Below are 22,928 nucleotides of genomic sequence, written 5' to 3'. Positions count from 1 at the left end.
ATAAGAGCAGGAGTAGGCCATTCATCCCATCAGTCACTTACACTATGGTTGACTGGACACATATCCACACTATCCCAATAACCCTCTATGCCATTGGTAATCAGAAATCTATCCAAAAAAACATACCCAGTTAAACATTAAACATCAAAACATACTCAGACTGAGCATCTACAGCTAGGATAGAGATCTTCAAAGATGCACAATTTTCTGAATAATACAAATTCTCATCTCAATTCTAAATAAAATTCTGCTCACTTTTTAAATTGTGCCCTTGGTTCCAATCTCCCCAACCAAGGGAACCATCTTTCCTGCAACTAAAACAAAACAAAACTGTGAATGATGGACATCTGAAATAAAAACAGAAATGGTTTACGACACTCATGATCTGGAAGGATCGTGGGGAGAAAGCAGAGTTAACATTTCAAGCAAGTCCGATGACTCTTCATCAGAACTAAATTTTGCCAGCAATTTATTTCTGCTTCCTACTGTTTATGCTGTTTATCCCTTTACAGAACTTGTAGGTTTCTATGAGATCAAAACTTTATAGAATACAGGCCCAATTTACCTAATCTCTCTTCGGAGGACATTTCCACAATCCAAGGAACAAGTCTGCTGACCCTTCGTTTAACTCCCTATATGATAATAATATTTTTCCTGAGGTAAGGAGACCAAAACTGCACACAGTAGTCTAGGTGTAGTTGAGCCAAGTTCCTATACAATTGAAGCAAGACTTCACTACTCCTGTACTCAAATCCTATTGTAATAATACTGGTAACCTTCCTAATAGCGTTATATTGAGTACCTGATCTCAGCAAGGAGACTGTTATTTTACAATTGAAAGAACTTCATTTTTAAATCACCATTCAAGGCTGACCAAGTACATCGTGTCAGAAAGAACAAAGGCTGTGACCAAGTAAACAGCTCCACGTAAAACTCAACAATAGATTGAAAATCACCAGACTTTCGTTTTCACCAAAATTACAGATTTTGAAATTCTAATCACAATTTCAGTCTGAGTACAAACACTGCTTTGAGAAAGCAGTTAATATCATAAACTGGATAGTCAGCATTGTCTGAAATTTGTACTTCTGTCTCTCGTGGCTCTCAGTTCACTGGAAATTGACTTCAATCACACGTCTTTCTTATTAAGTTTGAAAATAATCTCCTAAAATCAAGGCAGGAAAAACAGCATTTTATCTACTTAAACCCATATGATCTATATGTAACAGTTTAGAACATACAAACAAAGGATGTTTTACCTGGTCTGGCTGTGACTCTGCAGACAATGCACAATTGTAAGGCACCCAAGGCAAACTGCACTACACTATTTTGCATTGCTGAACATATAAAGAAAACTAAAAACCCAGACTGGAAAGGCAAAATTATATAATTCTTTACAGCAACATATGAAGTAATACACAATGGTAGTAGAATTAATAGTGCCATTAATAATTCAATCGTAGTCTGCATTAGTAACATGATCCATCTCTGGTTCCTTTCATTAAATATGAATAAGCTAGGTCCACTGTCCTCTGCTTCCACAATGCACTATACAACTTGTACAATCTTTGGAACAATCATATAAATATTTAATTCACTCAAGTCATAAATTTTATTTTGTAAATTTAGGGATGATCCCAGCTTCATTGAATACTTTATGGCAAGAGTTATAATTAACATTAAAAATTGATTCATTAACAGGTGCCAGACCAGTTCAAAACTGGTATTTACAGAAGTCCCGAAATGACTTAGAATTGAAAGCTTTAATTACTGTAATTAGAAATTCACAGACATCAGGTCAATGAGACTCCACCCCACCTCTGACCTCTCTTGGTGGCAATGTCCCTTTTAAATCAAGTATTCACTTGTTCATTCTGAAAATTTTTTTTTGAAATTATTTGCAATATTCAATTAAGTTTTCTCCTCTTGAGTAACCCCAAAAAATATGCATATGAGACTATTCAGGAAATTATATTATCAGGCACAGATGTGAGGATCTTCATAGTTGAACAACTTGTCAACACCAATATCTAAGCTCATACTGTACAGATTGAGTTACTTGATCTCAGCCATGCAACCGCTTTCTTACAATTGGACGTAAGAAAGAACTTCATTATTAAATCATCATTCAAGGCTGACTAAGTACATTGTGTCAGAAAGGACGCAACCAGGCAGTAACCAAGTATACAACTCCACGTAAAACTACTTAGGCATGGTTCCAGTCAACAGCTGGTGCCCATGGTACATTATCTCCTCACGCCTGCTCAGCCATTCACTATCATCATGGCTTATCTGATTACTTCAGAATCTCGATCATCTTCACCTCCTTGCTTATCAAGAATCTTAACTACTTTTCCCTGAAAAATACTCAAAGACTCTGCTTCCACTGCCTTTTGCGGAAGGAAGTCAGAAAAAAGTTCTCTCCACAAATGGATGATCCTTTCTTTAAAAAAAAGTGACACTTATTAGTTCGAGATTCTGCCACAAGTGGAAAACTCCATTTCACATCCACCCTGCCATGATCCCTGAGGTTCTTATCTGTTTCAATCAAGTTGCGTCTGACTCTTCTAAACTTCAGCAGGTATAAGTATAGCCTGCTCAACTTTCCTCATAACACTACTTGTCCCCTCAAGGTTGTCTTATGGGGAAAGGATGCAGTCTTTATTTTCCCTAATCATTAATGATAAAATAACTCCTCATTACCCTATTCATCATGCTATACTCTCCATTCCATACATGTGGAATAAAACGGAACACTGATATTTCTCCATTATAGATAAACAACAAATATATTGATCAAATTAATCTGTCTATTTTAAAGTTAAGTTTATTTTCATTAGGCTTATTATGAGTATAACAAGTCTCCTACAATTTGTCTCATTATTTAACTGTTCATGTTTTGACAGAACTTTATCACAGATAGTGAGAATTTAGGGTTGTTTTTCTGAAATCTCAAATAAGTGTATCAATCATATCTTGTTGCACCAAAGTATAAGAGTACCGTACAATTGGCCAATGATATTATTAATCTAATGATACATTGCATTCTGGGAAGCAATGTGTGACTTTGGGCACTATTGAAGGTGTAGATGGATGGGGTAGTGAAGAGGACAGCAGACGACCAAAGGCAGTCAAACCATCCTATCAAGCCAGTCTGTACCAAGATAGCTGCCTCGGTCAATGTTGTGGCCAGGGTTCAGCAGTCTAGAATTGCAGGGGTGGCATGGTGGCTCAGTAGTTAGCAATGCTGCCCCAGAGTTCCAGGGGCCTGGGTTCAATTCCAGGCTTAGGTGATTGTCTGTGTGGAGTTTGCACATTCTCCTTGTGTCAGTGGGTTTCCTCTGGTGCTCCAGTTTCCTCCCACAATCTAAAGATGTGCAGGTTAGATGGATTAGCCATGCTAAATTTGTCCATAGCATCTAGGGATGTGTAGGCTAAAGATTAACCAAGGGAATTGCAGGGTTATGTGGGTAGGGTAAGGGGAAGGATCTGAGTGGGATGCTTTTTGTAGGGTTGGTGTGGCTGAATGGCTCGCTTCTATACTGTAGGGATTCTATGGAGGTGAATGATCTTTTCCACTCTGCAAGGATAAGTCTTTCAATTTACTCTATCTCACACCTACAGGGACACCACTCACTCTAACCCAGCCACTGCACATGCCTCTTACCAAGACTCTTGGACTACAAATATCACTGTTGCACATATATCCACTCAACACTCTCACTTATTCCATCCTCGCAAATTACTAAACCTTCCTCACCTCTGCATTTCACTTACTTAGAACATCTCACCGTCTGTATTGCTCTTCTACTATTACCAAGGGCTCCTTCAATCACTTCCATCATAATCATCCCCTTCCTTTGTCTCACTGCAGGAAATACACACTGGGTCAAAGGATCAAAACTGGCCAGTGGGAGTGGAGTATTCAAGGTTGTAACAGACGCAAGGCTCCTCAGAGCACATAAGCAGAAAATTCTCTAGCTGGTTGGAGAAAAATACACCCATTCATGTGGAGGTCGTGGGGACCCCATTGGGAATTAACTCAGTTAAGTTATTAGGAAAACTCAGTAGGACTGGCAGCATCTGTGGAGAGGAAGCAATGATGTAGAGGTATCAGTGCTGGACTGGGGTGGACAAAGTCAGAAGTCACACGACAACAGGTTACAGTCCAACAGGTTTATTTGAAATCACAAGCTTTTTGAGCACTGCTCCTTTGCCTGACTTCATCTGAACATAAAATTAAATTTAGCGCATGAGGATTAATTCATAATACAGGCTCTGAGATAATGGTTCAAATTATAAGGCCCAGCTGAAGCATCTCCTATGAAGGTATTTCTCACATTCACTTCTAGTTGAGATAACAGGATTTGTTAACACATCCCAGAAATGTGGCTCTTGCTCACTTCCAGCAGATACCACACTCACCTACCACAGTAAGTGGTTAAGATATTGGCCGGTAGGAAGACTACTGTATTCCATTTGACAACAAGGTCCCTGCCAAAACACAAAGGCTGCTTATATCCCACTAAGAGGGATGAAACTCAAGCAGCCTTTAGCTGTAGAGAATAGCTAAATTACCAGGAATCTTAAGGTAACAAACAAAATGTCTAACTATTTTCAGGTTCATTAATTAAACAGCTGATTACAAAGAATGGCTGCCTGTTTAATTTTCACCAACAGTGCTTGTGATGCAGCAAATAACTGTGAGGAGAGTCCCTGCCAGAAATTCAGACTCTCAAAGAACTCACACTGCCATCATTATCAAACTTCCAATTTGTTCATTAGGGATTAAAAACTCTTCTGAGGTCAACATACAGCAGCTGATTACTGTAATAGTAGTATGTAGCACTGAGACTGGCATAGTTCTACTCTCTTATCCTTTACCCCACAGCCCTGCTAGTGTTTTATTTTCTTCAAACATTTATTCAATTCCCTTCTGAATGTTATTGCAGAACCTGCTTCCACCCTATTGCCAGGCAGTACATTCTAGATCACTGAAACTTAGTGCATTAAAGAAACATTTCTTCATGTCATACAGCACAGAAACTGACCCTTCAGTCCAAGTCATCCAAGCCAAAAGGTTGTCTAAGCTAAGCTAGTCCCTGCATTTGGCCCATATCCCTCTAAACCCCTCCAATTCATGTACTTGTCCAAATGTTTTTTTTAATGTTATAACCGTACCTGCATTTACCACTTGCTGTAGCAGTTCATTCCACATATGAAATTCCCACTGCATGAAAAAGTTGCCCCTCAGGCCCCTTAGGAAACTATATTAGGTTGAAGAAAAATTAGAGTCCATTGTACTTTAATAGCACAGAAATATGATGGATTATATGCCAATATCACTCATAAACAGAATCTGAAAACTACAGGGCCATTGGAGGAAAATATATTGCTGATAATATTTAATTCTCAGAGATTTACTATTAACGATGGTTGAGCCAATACTTAATCTCCAAAATTATACTCTTTTATGTATGTAAGTATGCACAACCCACTTTTCTCTACATATTCTCAGGAGCAAAGTCACATTCTCTACATATTTCTAATTGTCCTGATAGATTGAAGTGATATCATAGCTTCTTTTAGGATTCTAAAAGACTGGGTAAAGTACACCATGATGAATTGTTTCCCTGTGTCCAAAATAGTAGAAATACAGGACATAAATTGTATTTAAAGAGATTCGGGAGTAAATTCAAAACTAATCAGTGGGAAGATTTTTCAGTATGTGAGTGGTACATTTATGGGAACAGATATTGCTTAAATAATATTTCAGGATACATTATATGAGTAACTTGAGACATGACATATGCTAAGTGTACCTTGGAAGGAACTTGTGATATAGAGTTCTCAAGGCTTTTGACCACTAGAAGTTTTCTTCATCTCCCCTTGTAGTTTGCAAGGCCAGTTCAAAGGGCAATGAGAGCTAGCTACATATTGTGGGACTGGAGTTATGCACAGGACAGACTGATGGAAATAACATGGTCCGTATGATCTGACAATTTTCATAGCGCCAGCCTACAAACTGCCAGCTTTACTGAATTAAATGTTACAGCTTGTCATGATAGGAATGATAATCATAACCTCACAGCTGCTAGGCCTGTAACATACCCATCACACTGTTAGTATTCTAAATCTACTAACAACATTCTAAATGTCCAGGAGCAAAAGGTAACAAATCCATAGATGTGGGGAATTAGTTAATTGTATTAGAATGCAAATTACTATGGAGAATTAAAACTTACAAAAGACGACTTTTACAGCATAGTGGTAGCGTCCCTACCTCTGAACCAGAAGGTCTGGGTTCAAGTCTAGCCTGTTCCAGAGCTGTGTCATAATATCTCTGAACAGGCTGAATCAAAAATATATGTTAAAATGCAAATTTCCAGGAGTATTAAAATATATAAAAGGGTGATTTTGTCGCACAGCGGTCGAGTCACTTTCTGGCTCAAAAGGCTCAATTCCCAACTGTTCCAGAGGTGTGTTATTACATGTCCAAAATGTTTCATTTACATTCATATTTATAATTACCTTAATTCAATTCAATTTTGGTTTTGTTATTTTTTTTAACCACAAGAGAATTTAAAGTTATAATGGTCTTGTGGTACAATAATAGTGACCCTACCTCTGGATCTAGGTTTGAGACCCATCCATGGTAGAGCTGTGTCATAAAATGTCCAAACATATTGATTAAAACATATTCAAACGTATCTAAAGAAAGGCCAGCCAGAAGGATGGGGGAGTGTGTGTGAAAGGAGCAGTAGGTTCTTTGTGGAGAAATAAAGATGTTCTTTCAAAGGAGATTGGTCTCAGAATGTGCTTCATAAATAGACCTGATAAGTTTAATGCACATCACAGGACCCAGCATGGCCATAGTGTGCAGAAACAAACCATTTCCTTTTATTCCTGCTGTAGATAAAATTAGTTATAAGCACTTGTATAATTGCTTCTTTTCCTAAGTAAGTCCACTGGAAATTGTTGATTGCCATACTTTTATCTGCAATGTACGATGGGAATGCAGCCCAACAACAACGACAAATGAGATCAACTGCTTGACTTCTTTTCATGAACATTCCAATTCTGGAAAGGCAAAATCTGCCACACTTTATCCCTTAATGGGATTCCATTGCTGCCCAGATTGCAAGGCTGGTGTTCAAAGCAACAGATTTGCTAAATAACAGAACCAAAATGACTTCCACTCCTAACCTGATTATATATGTGTGTTCAATGACAAAAGGAATGTTTAATTATGTTGATCAGAGAAATGCATTTATTTTGTAGATTTTGAATGTAAATTGTAAAATAAGGTGTACTTTTAATGACTGGAGGAAAGCAACTTTCCAAACCCAGAGGCTATTTAATTGAAAGATTATTCCAATGAAAACTATTTTCAGGAAAATCGATGTCAATAAATCAGAATTGATTAATGGCCTGCAACAGTCAGGCTATGTAACAAAGTACAAAGTAGAGAGGACAGATCACTTCCTGGCAATCAGCTGAAGAATGCATGGATTACTGGAAAGTTGATACTTATATCAATGGCTATTACCAATTAATGAAACATCCTAGACAGAGAGAAATATATATGTATAATTAGATGCAGCTACTAGCAATTCAAAACTCAAAACTAACCTCAGGGATGAGGTATTTTTTTCAAAAGTCTTCAAGTTCGCATATTCTATTAAGTTACTGTGCATTTTGGCTGCAAGAGCACATTTATATATTATAGTTCTTTTTGCATTTTTTAGTTGATTACAGCTGATTTCTTGGTTTGGAGATTCATTTGGGTTAAGGAAACTGGCAGTTTTGCCTTTTAATGTTTCTTTGGTTGGGTTTGCTGCCTTTGCCTATCTATTTGTGGATTGTGCATGATAATCTACATCTCTGTAAGAATGGTTCTCCCTGGAGAAAAGGCAGCTGACAGGAGATATGAATGAGTTTTTCAAAATCATGAGCGGTCCAGACAGAGTAGATAGGGAGAAGTTGTTTCTGCTTGTAAAGGAAACAAGAACAAGAGGGCAGAGATTTCAAATTATGTGCAAGTGAAGCAAATGTGATATGAGAACAAAACCCAGCAAGTTGTTATGGTCTGGAATGTACTGTCTGGAAATGTGGGAAGCAGGTTCATTTAAGGCATTAAAGAAGGCATTGGTTTTTTTGGGGATAGTAATGGTAGGCAGGGATATCAGGAAAAGGTAGGAAATTGGTACTAGATTATAGAGCCACTCTAGAATGTAGAGCTGGTGCAGACATGAAAGACTGAATGGCTGCCTACTTCACCATGATAATTCTGTGACACTTCTTTTTGGGCTGGTGGGGCCTGTATTCTCCAGTGGCTAGGTGCAGCATCTATGAGGCTTACACCTGCAGAATAAGTCTAGTCATGTCTTTTTTGATCAGCTTTAGTGTCTTTCAGGAGCTAAACTTGGAGGTATAGTCAGGATATGTTGGAAAGTTATATTTCTGATCAAAGTCCTTCTAGTAATTGTTAGTTTTAGAGAAGCAAAATTTATGGAGCTTGGTTGTTCTGTTGCATGTATTATTTTGAGCTAGCTTTCATGCATTCTATTGCAGTTGGTGCTACGCTGCAAAGATCACCAGCTTGTATCCAGACTAGAGCTGATTAGGCATGCAGAAGTAAAAGCATGTGCACTTATCAGCAGTTCTGGAGGTGCACACTTGTAAAAACATGCGGATTTTACATTTACCCATGCCTAAGCAGATAAACAGATGTACAGAGCTTTGAGGTCAGGCCATCACTGGAAAATAAGACCCTTTTTTGCCAGTTCAACATTGAATGGAAGTTCCAACTCGGTCTGTATTTATACAAAATGTCTCTCATCTTCGATAGGCTTTATTATAACAAAACAGGGAATAAACAGATAACTGATTAAACATTATTATTTTTCAGCTTTGGTTCTTGTGCCAAAACTACCTGGCAGCCTCCAATGTTTTGCTTCTGAACCTCTGAAAATAGTTCTTTATTTATGCACCAGTCATACTTGCTTTTAATTCTAATTGGCATAAAGGTAACTTTCCAATCAATTTGGATTCCTGTTAATGAACACACTTTCTATTACAACTAAAGGATTTTGTACAAAATCAGTTGTTTTTCATGCTATTCAAGCTGATTGCAAACTATAAACCATTAAGGATAACTATCATCTGATACCTGAGTCATAGAACTGCGGTTCTCGGTTCACATACACCAGTATTTTTGTCAAATTCGTCCTTCCATCTGATGTTAGTGAATTTTGCTTTGGTACAAAAGTTCAAAGAACATGAGCACATCTCTGCCACCTCACTCACAGCCTTTCTTTAAACAGTCTTAGTCTTAACGTCCTACTTCACTTGATGACACACATTTCAGATAAGTCTCTATCTGCGCCCAAGTGGAAAATCAATGATCACGAAAAGGCAGCTCATTTTACACGTCTCCACTTTTATTTTCATTCACTTTAATGGAAGTAAAAATTGGGACAGATTTCAAAATGGGCTGCCAATTTGTAATCCGTTCTACTTTGTAGAGAAGGGAGGAAGGTAGACAGAGAGGGAGGAGTGGAGTAAATGAGCCAATCACAGCCTGATTTTTGGATTTGTAACATTTCAACTGTGACCTGATTAAGATCAATGCAGACATTCTAGTTTGAATAACCCATTGAGCAATTTATTTGTTTATCAAATGTTTGAATTCTCTTTGTGACACTGGTATCTTAATCCTTTTGACGAATATTTTTCTTAATTATTCAGGTCTTATGTCTGGAATAAGAGATATAATCAGAAAATGATTATTTATTTGTGCTGCATGCATATTAACTATACTGTTAATTAAAGTTGAAATGACACATATCAATTTATCCTATAAGTGGAACCTACACTCAATCCCATATTACTAAACAGAAAAGGCGAATTGCAGAGGAATTTCTCTCAATATGTATGTGCCAGTTCGCAACTATCCTCACTCCTATACAGCTCTCACAGCTGATACTACTTCAGTAGCTTTGGAGAGACAAGTGACGCTGAAAGAAACATAAAAAAGGTAAAGATCTTATTAAATGTTAAGACAGATTTTGATTTGTTCCACATACATAAACTTGGTCTTCCATTTTAATAATATTGCTAAACACTCTTGTTTCAAAGAAGCAATTTCACTTCATCTGACAAATGCAAAAACCTTCTATTAGTCTGCATTTTATAACCTGTCCTAGGACCCCATCTTCACTCTCTGCCAAATTAGAAATCGATCAATTTTCTTTTAAATTCTCCATATGTGTATATTCAATGGACAAAGAGGCAATTTGTGTTTAAAGTCAGTGGCTCAACTGCACATCTTATCTTCTGGAAACTCTTCCAATGCATGCATTATATCAACATTATAATTTTGAAGTAAGAGAATAAGAAAAGCAGCTTTAAATGTGCATGGCATTAACATTACTTAAGTTTGTTGTATTTGATATTAGATTAAAATCTGTAAAAATCAATTTTTTTAAAAAGCTACAGACATACAGGAGGGCAAGTAAGAAGATTCCTTGAGTAGCAATCAAACTGAAAGGCACAAACGGCATTGGTGAAGATACCTGGGGCAGAAAGGATGCTATTCAAATATGAATGTGGTCACTTAATGCAAAAATATGTGTTTCATAACAAGTCTCAATAAACTAGACGCTCGGAGGATGTTTTTTAGACCATAAGACATAGGAATGGAAGTAAGACCATTTGGCCCATCGAGTCCACTCCACCATTTAATCATGGCTGATGGGCATTTCAACTCCACTTACCTGCATTCTCCCCGTAGCTTTTTCTGTGGCTGGGGAGCTTAAAACCCGATGTCACAGTCTCGGATATGGGTTAGGCCATTAAGGACCAAGATGAGGAAAGCATTTTTCAATCAAAAGGGTACAGAAGGCTGTGGACACCAAATCACAGAATATATTCAAGAAAGAAATAGATACATTATTGGATATCAAAGGATCAGTGGTAGGAGGAGAAAGTGGGAATATAGCATTGAGATAACATGGTGTAGAGCTGGATGAACACAACATGTCAAGCAGCATCAGAGGAGCAGGAAAATTGACGTTTCGGGCCTGGACCTTTCTCTAGGCCTGAAACACCAGCTTTCCTGCTCCTCTGATGCTGCTTGGCCTGCTGTGTTCGTCCAGCTCTACACCTTGTTATCTTAGATTCTCCAGCATCTGCAGTTCCTACTATCTCTGAAACATATAGTATTGAGATATAGGATCAGCCATGACCATGAGGCACCCAATGTTCTACTTCTGTTTCTAGTTTCAATGCTTCTATAACTAGACTAAAACCTGCAAAATATATAATTTATTGACTGTAGTTGGAATGCATGAATTGAGTTTATGTACAAATTAAAAGCAGATGTAAAAGGACGTCCAACAGCACAAACACAGGATTGTCATGATTAATTATTAACTAATTATTGATACAAATATCAACAAGGCTGTCAAAACAAAAGCATCAATTTCGTTCTTGTCATGACCACGGGTGGAAAACAGTGCACTGCAAATCACAACCCACTTTTCCACAGGTCATCACAAGCATGAAATATGACCAGTTTAAAATGGCTGTAACCACTATTTAAGAAAAGCAAACTCACCAGGTTTCATCAATGAACAGGAAAGCAAGAAACCTATTGATCAGAATAAATAAGAAGCCAGTAAGAATACAAGCCAGCATGCATCCTCGACATTTCAAATCTTTGTAGATGTGTGTCAATGTCTTTTCTTCTACTTAAACTTCAAAATAGGATATAAATTATATCCAGCAAACAAACTTGCCTTTTTTCTGAGGACATTGAGATTAGAGCTGGAGACGATGGGTGTAATAGAAACACTTTACAATGACCCTTAAGCAGTTATATAATTTTGAACTAAGTTTTATACTGGCACATGTTCACAGCATTAAGTGACCATAAATTGGCATGAATGGGCTTGAACACTCAGAAAACAAAATATTTATTGAAAAATACAATTGCTACTTTGGCACACTTCTCCAAACTGTTCTGGCAGCATAGAGATCTTTTGTTACCCTGGAGGCAATAAACAACAACTACAAAATAAGAAAAGATGATCCTATTTTTCAGTATTGACATCCTTACCTTCAATGGTGGAAAAAGTAAACATTGAACAGGACAATGAAAGAATTGTAGAAGATAATTTAAAAGCTTATAAATTTAGAAATTTACTTCAACAAAATACATTATCTCTGGACAAAAGCCCGCACCAGTAAACACTGACTTATCACTTGAAACTAAACAGTTTTAAACTCCATGCTTGTAAAGATTTCCTATTTATCACTAAAGCACCATGTCCCTGTTTCATGATCACATGTCACAGTGATTCAAGCAAGCTTCCATAATATACAATCTCTCTTCTCCTTCTGTAACAACTGCAACTCCTTTCAGAGGTCTCATATAACAGATATTTTAAAAATGCAGTAAGCCAATGTAACACTTTCAACAGCATTATTGTATTTCAACAGTAAAAATGAATCAAACCTGTTTAATTGCATGAATGCAGTGTCAAAGTTGCACAGGCACAGTAGGTCCAGGTTTGATTCCTACAGTCTATGGTGAATTAGCTGATATGAAATGGAACAGTGACATACATGCTTCAGATAACTTTGTAGTGATGTGGAGGGAAAAAAATCTTGCAGGTAACTGTTACTCCTCCTTGTGACTAACATCCACTGAAATGGATGGATTTTGATTGAGAAATCTTCTGAACCCTCATTCAACAGCTTTGTTTTGCAGTGGTTAATACACAGGCTCCTCTTGCAGTTTTAGGATTCAGCAAAAATTAATTTAGTCACAGACTAATCTTTAGAGTGCATTCTTCCAATAATGTTTGAGGTTGTTGCGTATTTTAAAGAGTAGTAAGTTTTAATGCCAGTAGGTACGAAGTTACTAATTGTCTAAAACATAAACTGCAAATCTTCTGTGATGCCCATACGATTGAGGTAGTTGAGGATGTCTTTGTTAAAACCTATGGCGCCACAAACCACGACAAATGGTTTTCGTCTGCATAAATTAACAAAGTCCTTTACCATATCTTCGTTTACACGTCCATAGTAAGATTTTTCTCGATAACTCCAGGGAAGAGTTTCCAGATCATGCTCCTAAAATAATTTAAGTTATCAATAATTAATACAAATGTGGATGAAGCTTGTGCTTAATAACTGGGTTGCTTGTGTTCTCATTACAACTTCAGTTGATTTCTTAGGCAATAAGTTGTTTTTAATTGGACAAAATTGTCAAAAGCAGACTGATTCCATCTCTATCATCCATTTGTTCAATCACAAACCAGAAGTAATCTGTGATATTTTTATATCTGTTGATGATTGTCAATAATTGTCTCTTATTGAGGATGGTCTTTGTTAGTTGGACCAAAATATTTCTCATCATCTCTAGTTTGAGATTCTGGAATGACTAGTAAATATGCAACAAGTTCCGTTCTGCTTCCTCTTATATATATCCCCATTTTCTCACTTCTTCTTTTTTAATTCCCTGCATTTAGGCGGCACAGTGGCTCGGTGGTTAGCACTGCAGCCTCACACCGCCAGGGACCCAGGTTCGATTCCCACCTCGGGCGACTGTCTGTGTGGAGTTTGCACATTCTCCCCTTGTCTGCGTGGGTTTCCTCCGGGTGCTCCGGTTTCCTCCCACAGGCCAAAGATGAGCAGATTAGGTGGATTGGCAATGCTAAATTGCCCGTAGTGTTCAGGGGTGTGTGGGTTATGGAGAGATGGGTCTGGGTGGGATGCGGTGTGGACTTGTTGGGCCAAAGGGCCTGTTTCCACACTGTAGGGAATCTAACCTAATTACTTTTATTATCCCTTCCGGATTTTTTTTGCTTCTCATGTTCTCTTTCCTCCACTTTTGTGTCTGTTTTCACCTCCTCCTCTGTACTTGTCTCTATACTCTATTCTCCACAATGTTTACATTTCTATTTCCCTTCTTTCACTTGTGTCTTGTTCTTTTTCTTTGCCTTTTACATTTCTGTTTCTCTCTGCCAACTTATTTCACTGTTTTTTTTCTCTTTCACTCTGTTCACTTATTTCTCTCATTCTCCCATTCCTCCCTCACTCGCTTCATTCTCCCTCTTCCCTTTGCATTTCTCTCTCTTCCTGCTTCATGACTGGTCATTTCTCCCCTACCCACCTTCTTATTTGTACATTTATTTTCATTGTCCTGCTTTTCATTATTTGTCATGCCCCTGTCCTTTATCTTACTTTAAGAAATGCACTATAGATGCCTTTCGAGTCGACGTAGACACAAAGCAGGCACAAGAAGGGAGAATTTCTAAATTCTAAATGTTACTTCATTTGCTATGTGTGATAATTCTTCAATGTAATAATTTTGCTTATCATACTTGATGATACCACTATTGTTATGCACCTAAAGATGTTGTTGATATGGTATCTTCTTTAAATTGACTTAGGGAAAGAGAAAATCCAGAGCAGAGTTTTCTAGATTACTGAGGAGAATTTTCTTCAGATCAATGGAGAGAATCACATTTTGCTGCCAGCTGCAATGTCTAAGCTATTGTGTGATCTTACCTGACTGAGAACAAACAATATTTTTACATTCCAATAAGCTGCCAGTTCCTGAAGTCGAGGCTTCATATAGATATCTTGGAAAGTCCTGAAGCAGCCCACCAAGGTGACAAAAGTTTCATCTTCTTCATTTGCTACAATATATTGGATCAAAGATATCATCGGAGCTATACCAGTCCCTGAGGCAAATAGCAGCAGCTGCTCATACTGCCAAATATAAAGTAAATGGTGTCAATACACAGTAAAACCTTGATCTTTACATTAATAAACTTCATAAATTTTGTACAATTTATCTATTGTTTTAAACTGTCAATGTTAAAGTAAGAAAGTTTGCAGATTATTAATTAGAGATTGATACTACTATTTCTTTACAACAGTTATATTTGTGCATGGATTAAAATAAAGTTATGATTCTGCTGTCGGACCACAGGACTGCTCCCTTATTATAAACAGACAACTGGTGGTGGTTTAACCTTAGGGTTCCCAAACCTCAAGTGAGGGAAGAAGTTAAGAAAGAGAGTCCTTCATGGTGATGCTGGAGTTGAACCCATGCTGTTGGTGTCACTCTGCATTGCAAACCAGCCATTTAGCCAAATGAGCTAACTGACCATCTCTACTGTTATCTTTGGTGAGAAAAGACTCAATTGGAATTAAGAACTCTCACAGACTACACTGCAATGTCTTTAGGAATGATGGGCTGTAAAAAAAAGTCTACAGGAATTATTGATTTCTGTTTCTAGCTAATCACAACAAGTATTTGAATTACATCATTGTGTACTATCAAATTTTACAATTATTATTAAAATTCTAAATTGCGAATACTTCTGCTGAGTAATTGACCTGATTTGATTTGTATGGGAAACCTCCAAAAGGGCCCCGCCAGCACACACTATCAAACTCCTTCCAAGTTTTCACATACTGAGACATTAATCCGTCTTCATAAATCTATTGTAAAGACAAAATGAAACGATTGCTTTGTACAATACATAATAACATACTCAAGAATGTTCGAAATAACAACATTTTCAAGACTCACAAAATGCTTCACGCAATGAATTACTTTTAGAGTATTATTAAGTTATAGATGAAACATGCTAAACTTTAAAATTTAGCACTGTAGCATCTGTTACCCGATTAATCGCTCAATTACAGTAATGAAAATGTAATATTCTGACTACAGTGCAGCAAAGACACAGTACCTTTATGAGAACCTCGAAGTAACCTTCTGCATCCACAGGGTTCACTGGAGTGTACGCTCTCTGAACTTCCATACCATTGATAATTCCCCTTTCAATTAATCAGAAATCAATTAAATTAAAATCTTTGGCTAATAATCAAATTTATGTTCATTAAAACATTGGAGAAATTCCACTATGTAAAATAACATGTGTGGCCTGGGGAAATCTGTTAAACTTTTAACATTTAAGGTTCTTTTCAAACAACTAATGCCCTTTTTCAATGATGTTACAGCTATATTCACTTTTTTTTCCCTGTCTCCTCTTTTTTATTGCTCATGTTTTAGTGCAAATCAGTAAAATTTTCAATATTTCAAAGTCAATTTTATTCTCTCATCTTGTATCCCAAACTTGTAACTTTTTAACCATTGGTTGTAACAATTTAACTTGTATAACTACTACCCTTGCTGTTCTTTTGCTCCTCTGGCTCTTGTGCACGAACCTCCACACCCAGAGGTGGTGTCTTTAGACCTGACTCAGTTTTTCCCTCCATGGAACACTGGTTTATTCTAGCAACAGTACTCCAAACACCTTCAATTCGCACTATCATTGCTAGCTATCCTTCAATTTGAGGATGACTACTCAGGGTTATAAGTTTCTAACATGAGCCTTCATGTGACTGAGCCAATTGTTTCTTGACCCACAGCTGCTGGGGACATTGGCAGAATGTTCTATGCAGTACAGGGATCTGTTTTTTTTTCGTTTTCTCTCCTTTGCTGTTACCGCTCTGTCTCATCATCAAGGCATCAAACTTCTGATGTGATGTAGTTTAATGGACAAGTTATTGATCATTTTGAACTATAGATATCAAGTTCCTCCCATTCACTAATGTCAATACAGCTGCATTGGAATGTGTCTTTGAAATACAAAGGTTGGCCATTTGAGAGTTGAGAAAACATAACTTGGTGGCAGAGATGCTTTTTGGCCAGTGTCCAGTCCAGTAAGGATGATTTTGCCTGCATACTTGTGAAGTTCATTTAAAGAGGATGCAACATGAGAAATAAAATTGCAATTATTGGCTAATTATTTGTCCAAATAATCTGAATAAGGCCTCAGCCATACTAATCTCAAGTAATCCCTGCTTGCCCATTTTTTCCTCAAGTTATTTGCCACAAACCCCCCCTCCTTTTCTCAATTTCACACATCCTATAAACTTTCCAGATCAGGTACTTGGTCATTTTGGGATTTAAAAGTTGACCCTTTAGCCTCAGCATCTCCAATGGCCCCCTCCCTCTGTGTGTGTATCTCAATCACTGATACAGCGATCCCTGACTCCCATTCTCCCCAGTTCCGCTACTTTTACCATTTCTACATGGAAGAAACCCTCTTGTAGGTCAAAAAACCTTGTAGTACCACTGAAATATCAGCAGCATTTCTATAATGAAAACAAGTCCAGTAAAATATTCTTAAATTCTGCAAACAATCTAGTTTAGATAAAATTAGCCCCAAACATCTCTTCACTGGAACAGCTACCATTTAAAACTTGATTAAAATATTCAATAAACTCTTCCTGTTACGTTGCTGAAGATCAGTTTGTCATAATATTTTTTAATTTGATTATACCAGTGGGTATCAATAAACAGGGAGAAGGACAAAAAGTCTGCATTTGAAAAATGCAGTCAATAACTTGTAAGTGAGTCACAATCATAAATGTCATTTTCAACAAAGTAATCTGTTTGTAAAATGTGTGAAATTTTAAAATGCGCAAAGCTCCTCTACTTGCACAGAGTTAAAATCAGGTGCAGCATCTCCGGTTACAGCTGCGTTTTATCCTGGTAATAAACTCTGGTAACTCTCATTATCCTTCAAAGAAGTTTTCAAATCCAAGGCTCGAGCACAAAATTCAAAGCTGACACTCTAGTATCAAGACAATATTGCACTGTTGGAGATGTTCTCCTTTGCATGAGAAGCTAAATAAAGATCCTGTTTGGATGACATAAATGATCCCATTGCACTATTTTGAAAAAGAATGGAAGAGTCATCCTCAATGTACTAGCCAATAACTGTGTTCCAATCAACATCACATGTAACATCTAATCATTAACAAAATGCTGTGTGCAAACTAGTTGTAGCATTTCCTACACCAGTGACTCACATTTAAAAAGTATTTTACTAGCCATTTGAAATGTTAGCAGTCGTGAAACCTGCTATACAATCTAAATTATTTTTTACCTTTTCCATAGAATTATTCTGAATATCTAAAACCTTACATACGCATAAATACTCTGCAAATCTCTTACCTGGCTACAATGTGCTGTCCTACAGTTAACCCAAGACAGCAACCACTGGGCAGTTGGAATCTGTACAGATAAGCATCAGCTGTCTGCTGCTCCACAGACTCTATCTGAAAAACACTCCATTTCTCACGTCCAATTAACTGCAAGTCATTTTGAGTTGGCTGAAACAAGAGAAGAAATAAGATATTTCTAATTAATAATGGCCAATGTTATCAGATTTCTGTTCAAAACTGAAACAAGGAAGACTAAGATCCATGAATCCTTTCATTTGTGCTCAAATTAAGATGGTTTTGAGATAACTACCACAATCCAGTGTTTGGATTTCACCTTCTATCATCCATGTCATTAATATTCTACGATGTGGAGGTGCCGGTTTTGGGACAGGGATGGACAAGGTCAGAAATCACACGACCCCAAGTTATAGTCCAACAGGTTTATTCGAAAACACAAGCTTTCGGAGCCTCATTTTTTCTGAGTAACACTCAGGTGTGATTTCTGACATTGTTATTGTAATCTGGCAAAGTAAACTTTGTTCTTTACTTTAAAAAAATGGTCCTGATGAAAAGCAGTGTCATTTATCAAAATAAGACTATTGTAGTCAAAGTGGAATGTTCCTTTATAAACTGTATGATTTTACAACAGCATTCTGTGCAACTGCAAGTTTGTAATAATTGGTGTGAAGGGTTAGTAGACATAGAAACCTTTTAGTTTCAGTTCCAAAATAGTTTACTATTGACTGTCCCAAATATTAAAAATATGTCAGTGTCCTATTTGTAGACTTGTCATTGTGTTAGAATGTGTGCTTTATACACAGGTTTTGGACTTATGTTTGGACACGCATTGACACATTTTCCAGGGTCAGTATCATTGAACTCTACTCCCTGTCTAACCTGTCCCAGGACCCAATAAACTATTCCACGATGTAGTCACCAAAGAATTTTGGAATTGTTGGCTTTAAGCCTTGTCAAATCTGCATTACATTCAGTATGTATCTGTCTCACTTATGTTCTTCTTCTTTTGGCACAGTTTGGATCTCCAGGTGTTGCACAACTTATCAAGGGCCTGACATATGTTCAAGTGATACTTATTAAAATTAATAACTATACTCAGGTCTACAATATACAAATCATTTTATTTTAGACATGAAGATTGAGGGGATGTCAATCTCACTTTCTGTCCTCAGGTGCTAAATTTCAAAGGGGAACATACTCTAAATTCCTAATGCGCTTTAACAGCCAAATGGGAATTTGTTGAATATGACTCAGACAACTCACAACAGGTTGTCACAATATATGGGATCAATGATAAACCTGATCCAGATTTCATCAGGCACACAAACTTCATTAAGGTTTACCTCAATATTGATTCAGAACTTTCTGGTTTGCACAGTCCAGGAACATGGCTCATTTACCCATTTGTCCATCAGGACATGCAATAGGGAGGCCAGAGGCAGAAGGGGAAAGCATGGTGAGAATCTTTGTTTTCATCAGTTAAAAGGCTGATTTTTGACTTACAACACAACCTTGAAAAAAATCTCTCAACTATATTCACCTCAGAGCTCTGACTCAAAAAACTTTGATCTCCTTTTGCTTTTGCCTGTTTCCATTGGTTGAGTTCCCGCTCATAAATATCAAATACACATGGTTTACATCCACTACCACAACACTGGGAGGGCAGGGGCTCTTGGGGCTGAAGAGAAAGCCATTCATCCTCATTGTCTGCCATCACCTGCGAAATACATTAGAAATAAAAACAAAACCTGAGTGCCTATAGCTCTTATCCTTAAATTTTTGAGAACAGAACATAAAAATTCATCGCAGATTTTACAAATTATATCTTGACTTGTATTTTCAACAGCAAAGAATTTTGAAGATAATTTTTAAAGAAAACATTGAATTGCATTACCACATTTATTTTTAGATTCTGCAGTAATTTACCATCATACGTGAGCGAGAAGTATACTGAAATAATTGTGCAAACTGAATAAATATTCGCTTTCTTTACTGGAATTACTGTGGTAGTGGTTAGGCAAGCTTATTATCACATCCACAGTTGAGAAACATGGGCAAAATCATAAGTGACACATAAGTGTCTCAATATTTCACACCGGAGTACACCAGAGCTAATGATTTGCGTTTATCAAGTCGATTCCACATTTCAGAACAACTTGCATTGGAAGAATTTCCTATAGAACCAGTCAGCACTGCAGCAATTTGAGAAATTCAACGAAGTTTTTATATAGCACCTTTACTGTAAAAAAAAACTCAAGGCCCTTCACAATGCCACTATTAAGCAAAATTTGATGGTGAGGCATGACAGCAAATGACAAAAAGCTTGGTCAATGAGGTAGGTTTTAAGAAGTATTTTGAAAGAGGTAAGTGAAGTAGAGAAATTGAGAGACTTATGAGGATAGAATTCTAGCACTAAGGGCCAAGGCAGCCAAAGGCATTTCCACCAATGATGGAGAAATTAAACTCGGAGATGTTCAAGAGATCAGAACTTAGAGGAATACAAATATCACAGAGGATTGTGAGGCTGAAAAAGTAAGGGAGGTTACAGAAGGATTTGAAAACAAGAATGTAAATTTTAAAATTGAGGCATTTGGGAGCTAATACCAATCAGCAATTACACAGTTGATGGCAAATAGAACTTAGTGTGAATAACGAATGACACAAGCAGCAGAGCTGGACTGATGTGTGAACTGAAAATAAGACTGAGGAGAAGAAGTTGCAGCTTTTGAAATGATATTCTGACAAACAGTTCTAAGGATCAGGTGGACAGAGCAAAAAGCCAATGAATTTGTCCAAAGGGAAACAGGGAACACCAGCATTTTATGGACTTGAAGTTGAGCTGAGAACACAGAACCACTAGAAAAGCTGCAGTCAGAGTCTGGTATTGGCAACAATGGAAGGTGAACAATGGGAAAGCATCATGAACAATGGTGGGAAAACGCGACAAGCTGGCCACAGTACCTTGTCAAGTCTGAAGAGGGTAAATGCATGGATGAAGGATTCAACAGTAGGTGAACTCAGGTCAGCACAGAGCAAGATGCAATAATAGTTATGGTAGGCAGTCTTACAGATAGCACATCTTGAGATCAAATATGACACCAAGGTTTCAAACAATTTGGTTCAGCAGCAGATAGATGTCATGTAGAGGAATGGTGTCAGTGATCAGAGTATATCAGCATTTTAAAGTAAAGAAAATAAAACTGCCATCAGTAAAAGTGACTCCTGACTGGTTCACTAGTTTAGTGAACTTCATTTAGTGAAGAAAACCTGCGTTCATTACCATGTCTAATCAATGTGTCACATCCATTCAAGTTAATGTATTGACTCTCAACTGTGCGCTGAACTGTCTAGCAAGTTTGTCTTCATCATCTTCTGAAAGCCTTCTAGGGATGTGCAATAAATGTCAGCAACACCAACACCCGACAATAAAAAAACAATAACAATCGCTGGCAAAATTCAGCAGCTCTGGCAGCATCTGTGGGAACAAGGTAGATTTAATGTTTCAGATCCAGTGACTCTTCATTAGAACTTATCAGAACTTCTGAACACTGGACTTGAAACGTTAACTCTGCTTTCTTCCCACAGAAACCTGCTGAATTTCATCAGCAACTTCTGTTTCAGCTGGGAGGCTGCACAGTACATTGGTTAGGCCACTATTGGAATACTGCATGCAATTTTGGTCTCCTTGCTGTTGGGAGGATGTTGTGAAACTTGAAAGGATTCAGAAAAGATTTACAAGGATATTGCCAGAGTTGGAGGTTTTGAGCTATATGGAGAGGCTGAATAGATTGGGGCTATTTTCCCTGGAGCACTGGAGGCTGAGGGGTGACCTTATAGAGATTTGTAAAATCACGAGGGGCATGGATAAGATAAATAGATAAAGTCTTTTCCCTGGAGTGGGGGAGTCCAAAACTAGAGGGCAAGGGTTTAAGGTGAGAGGGGAAAGATTTAGAAGGGGCCTAAAGGACAGATTTGAGAGACAGAGGGTGGTGTGTGTATGGAATGATCTGTCACAGGAAACAGTGGAGGCTGGTACAAATACAACACTTAAAAGTCATTGGAGTAGGTGTACGAGTTAGAAGGGTTTAGAGGGACATGGGCCAAATGTAGCCAAATTAATTCAGTATATCTGGTTGGCATAGATACGTGGGACTGAAGGGTCTGTTTCCGTGCTGTATATCTCTAAGACTCTTATCTTCCAAATCTGCAGTTCTTTGTTTTACTTTAATAGAGAAAAGAATCGGCCTCCTCAAGTCGACCTTAATTGTTACTCAAAGAGGCGTGAGTATTCCTGATATCCTGGTCGACATGTATTCTTGATCCCTGTGTAGGTAATAGAGTCATAGGCATCTACTTCCTATTCGTGAACCTCTCCAAATGCCTTTCCAATGTTGCAATTGTACTTGCCTCTGCTACTACGTCGCTGTTTGCAAACTGGCAAACCGTGTTTGAAACCAGGCAGAATAAAGTGATTACTCTTCAAAAGAAGTTCGTTGGCACGCATGGGTGGCCTGAGAACACGAGAGTTTTAACAAAAGCGCACTCATTCTTCTTTCAATTTCTCCTTTACGAAAATAACTGAGCAAAACATCCAAGCCTCACATGACCGAAGCTGGTGTTCTAATTATACACAGCGAACGGAGAAAAAAAGGAAATCGTTATTTTAAAGTAAGACAGGAGCTCACTAATGAACAGGTCTCAGCTGGCACAAAAGTAGATCTGCAGATCCCATCTGAACTTATTGGTCTGGGCTCAAGAAACAATCCACTCAACGACCAGGTCAACCCGAACACCTCGCACCGTCATCAACCGTCACCGCTGACCCCGCCTACTGGACGGACACTCTTGTCATTGGCGAAATGTCGCAG

At 37.7% G+C, this 22,928-nt stretch overlaps 2 protein-coding genes across 5 annotated transcripts in view; both read right to left on the bottom strand.

The window, feature by feature from the left end:
• Positions 1-12,585, bottom strand: part of cdcp2 (CUB domain containing protein 2) — a 31,455-nt gene extending 18,870 nt beyond the window's left edge. The window contains exons 1-2 of one of the 3 annotated variants that reach the window (XM_048538821.2): positions 12,521-12,585; positions 11,621-11,653 (exon numbers count right to left, since the gene is read on the bottom strand). In XM_048538821.2, coding sequence (XP_048394778.1) covers positions 11,621-11,630 — 10 coding nt within the window. In that variant the 5' untranslated portion in view covers positions 11,631-11,653; positions 12,521-12,585. Of the gene's footprint in view, positions 1-255; positions 8,699-11,620; positions 11,654-12,520 lie in introns of those variants that run through there. The other 2 variants (XM_048538820.2, XM_059647816.1) reach the window with 2 other exon arrangements.
• A 343-nt stretch (positions 12,586-12,928) lies between these two features.
• On the bottom strand, positions 12,929-22,866 carry LOC125456101 (NADH-cytochrome b5 reductase-like). Of its 2 annotated transcripts, none has more exons than XM_048538826.1 (7): positions 22,746-22,866; positions 19,601-19,777; positions 18,053-18,210; positions 15,777-15,864; positions 15,418-15,522; positions 14,581-14,784; positions 12,929-13,140 (listed from the first exon to the last, which is right to left on the bottom strand). In XM_048538826.1, exons 2-7 carry the CDS (start codon positions 19,772-19,774, stop codon positions 12,937-12,939), a joined length of 933 nt encoding a protein of 310 aa, XP_048394783.1. In that variant the 5' UTR covers positions 19,775-19,777; positions 22,746-22,866; the 3' UTR covers positions 12,929-12,936. The 2 variants fall into 2 exon arrangements, with proteins under 2 accessions (XP_048394783.1, XP_048394784.1); XM_048538827.1 differs by lacking the exon at positions 22,746-22,866 and adding an exon at positions 22,468-22,722.
• Positions 22,867-22,928: the final 62 nt, after the last annotated feature.

The sequence above is a fragment of the Stegostoma tigrinum genome, chromosome 8 (genome assembly GCF_030684315.1).
Source record: "Stegostoma tigrinum isolate sSteTig4 chromosome 8, sSteTig4.hap1, whole genome shotgun sequence".
Taxonomy (NCBI): domain Eukaryota; kingdom Metazoa; phylum Chordata; class Chondrichthyes; order Orectolobiformes; family Stegostomatidae; genus Stegostoma; species Stegostoma tigrinum.
This window is presented reverse-complemented; position numbering and strand designations above follow the sequence as displayed.

Bases quoted from the DNA above. Each gene is read 5' to 3' on its own strand.
- LOC125456101 (XM_048538826.1), bottom strand. From the start codon at position 19,774: ATGGCAGACAATGAGGATGAATGGCTTTCTCTTCAGCCCCAAGAGCCC. The intron at 18,211-19,600 runs GTGAATATAGTT...CTCTTGTTTCAG, and splicing joins TTTTGAGTCAGAGCTCTGAG to CCAACTCAAAATGACTTGCA. The intron at 15,865-18,052 runs GTAAGAGATTTG...ATTAATTGAAAG, and splicing joins GGACAGCACATTGTAGCCAG to GGGAATTATCAATGGTATGG.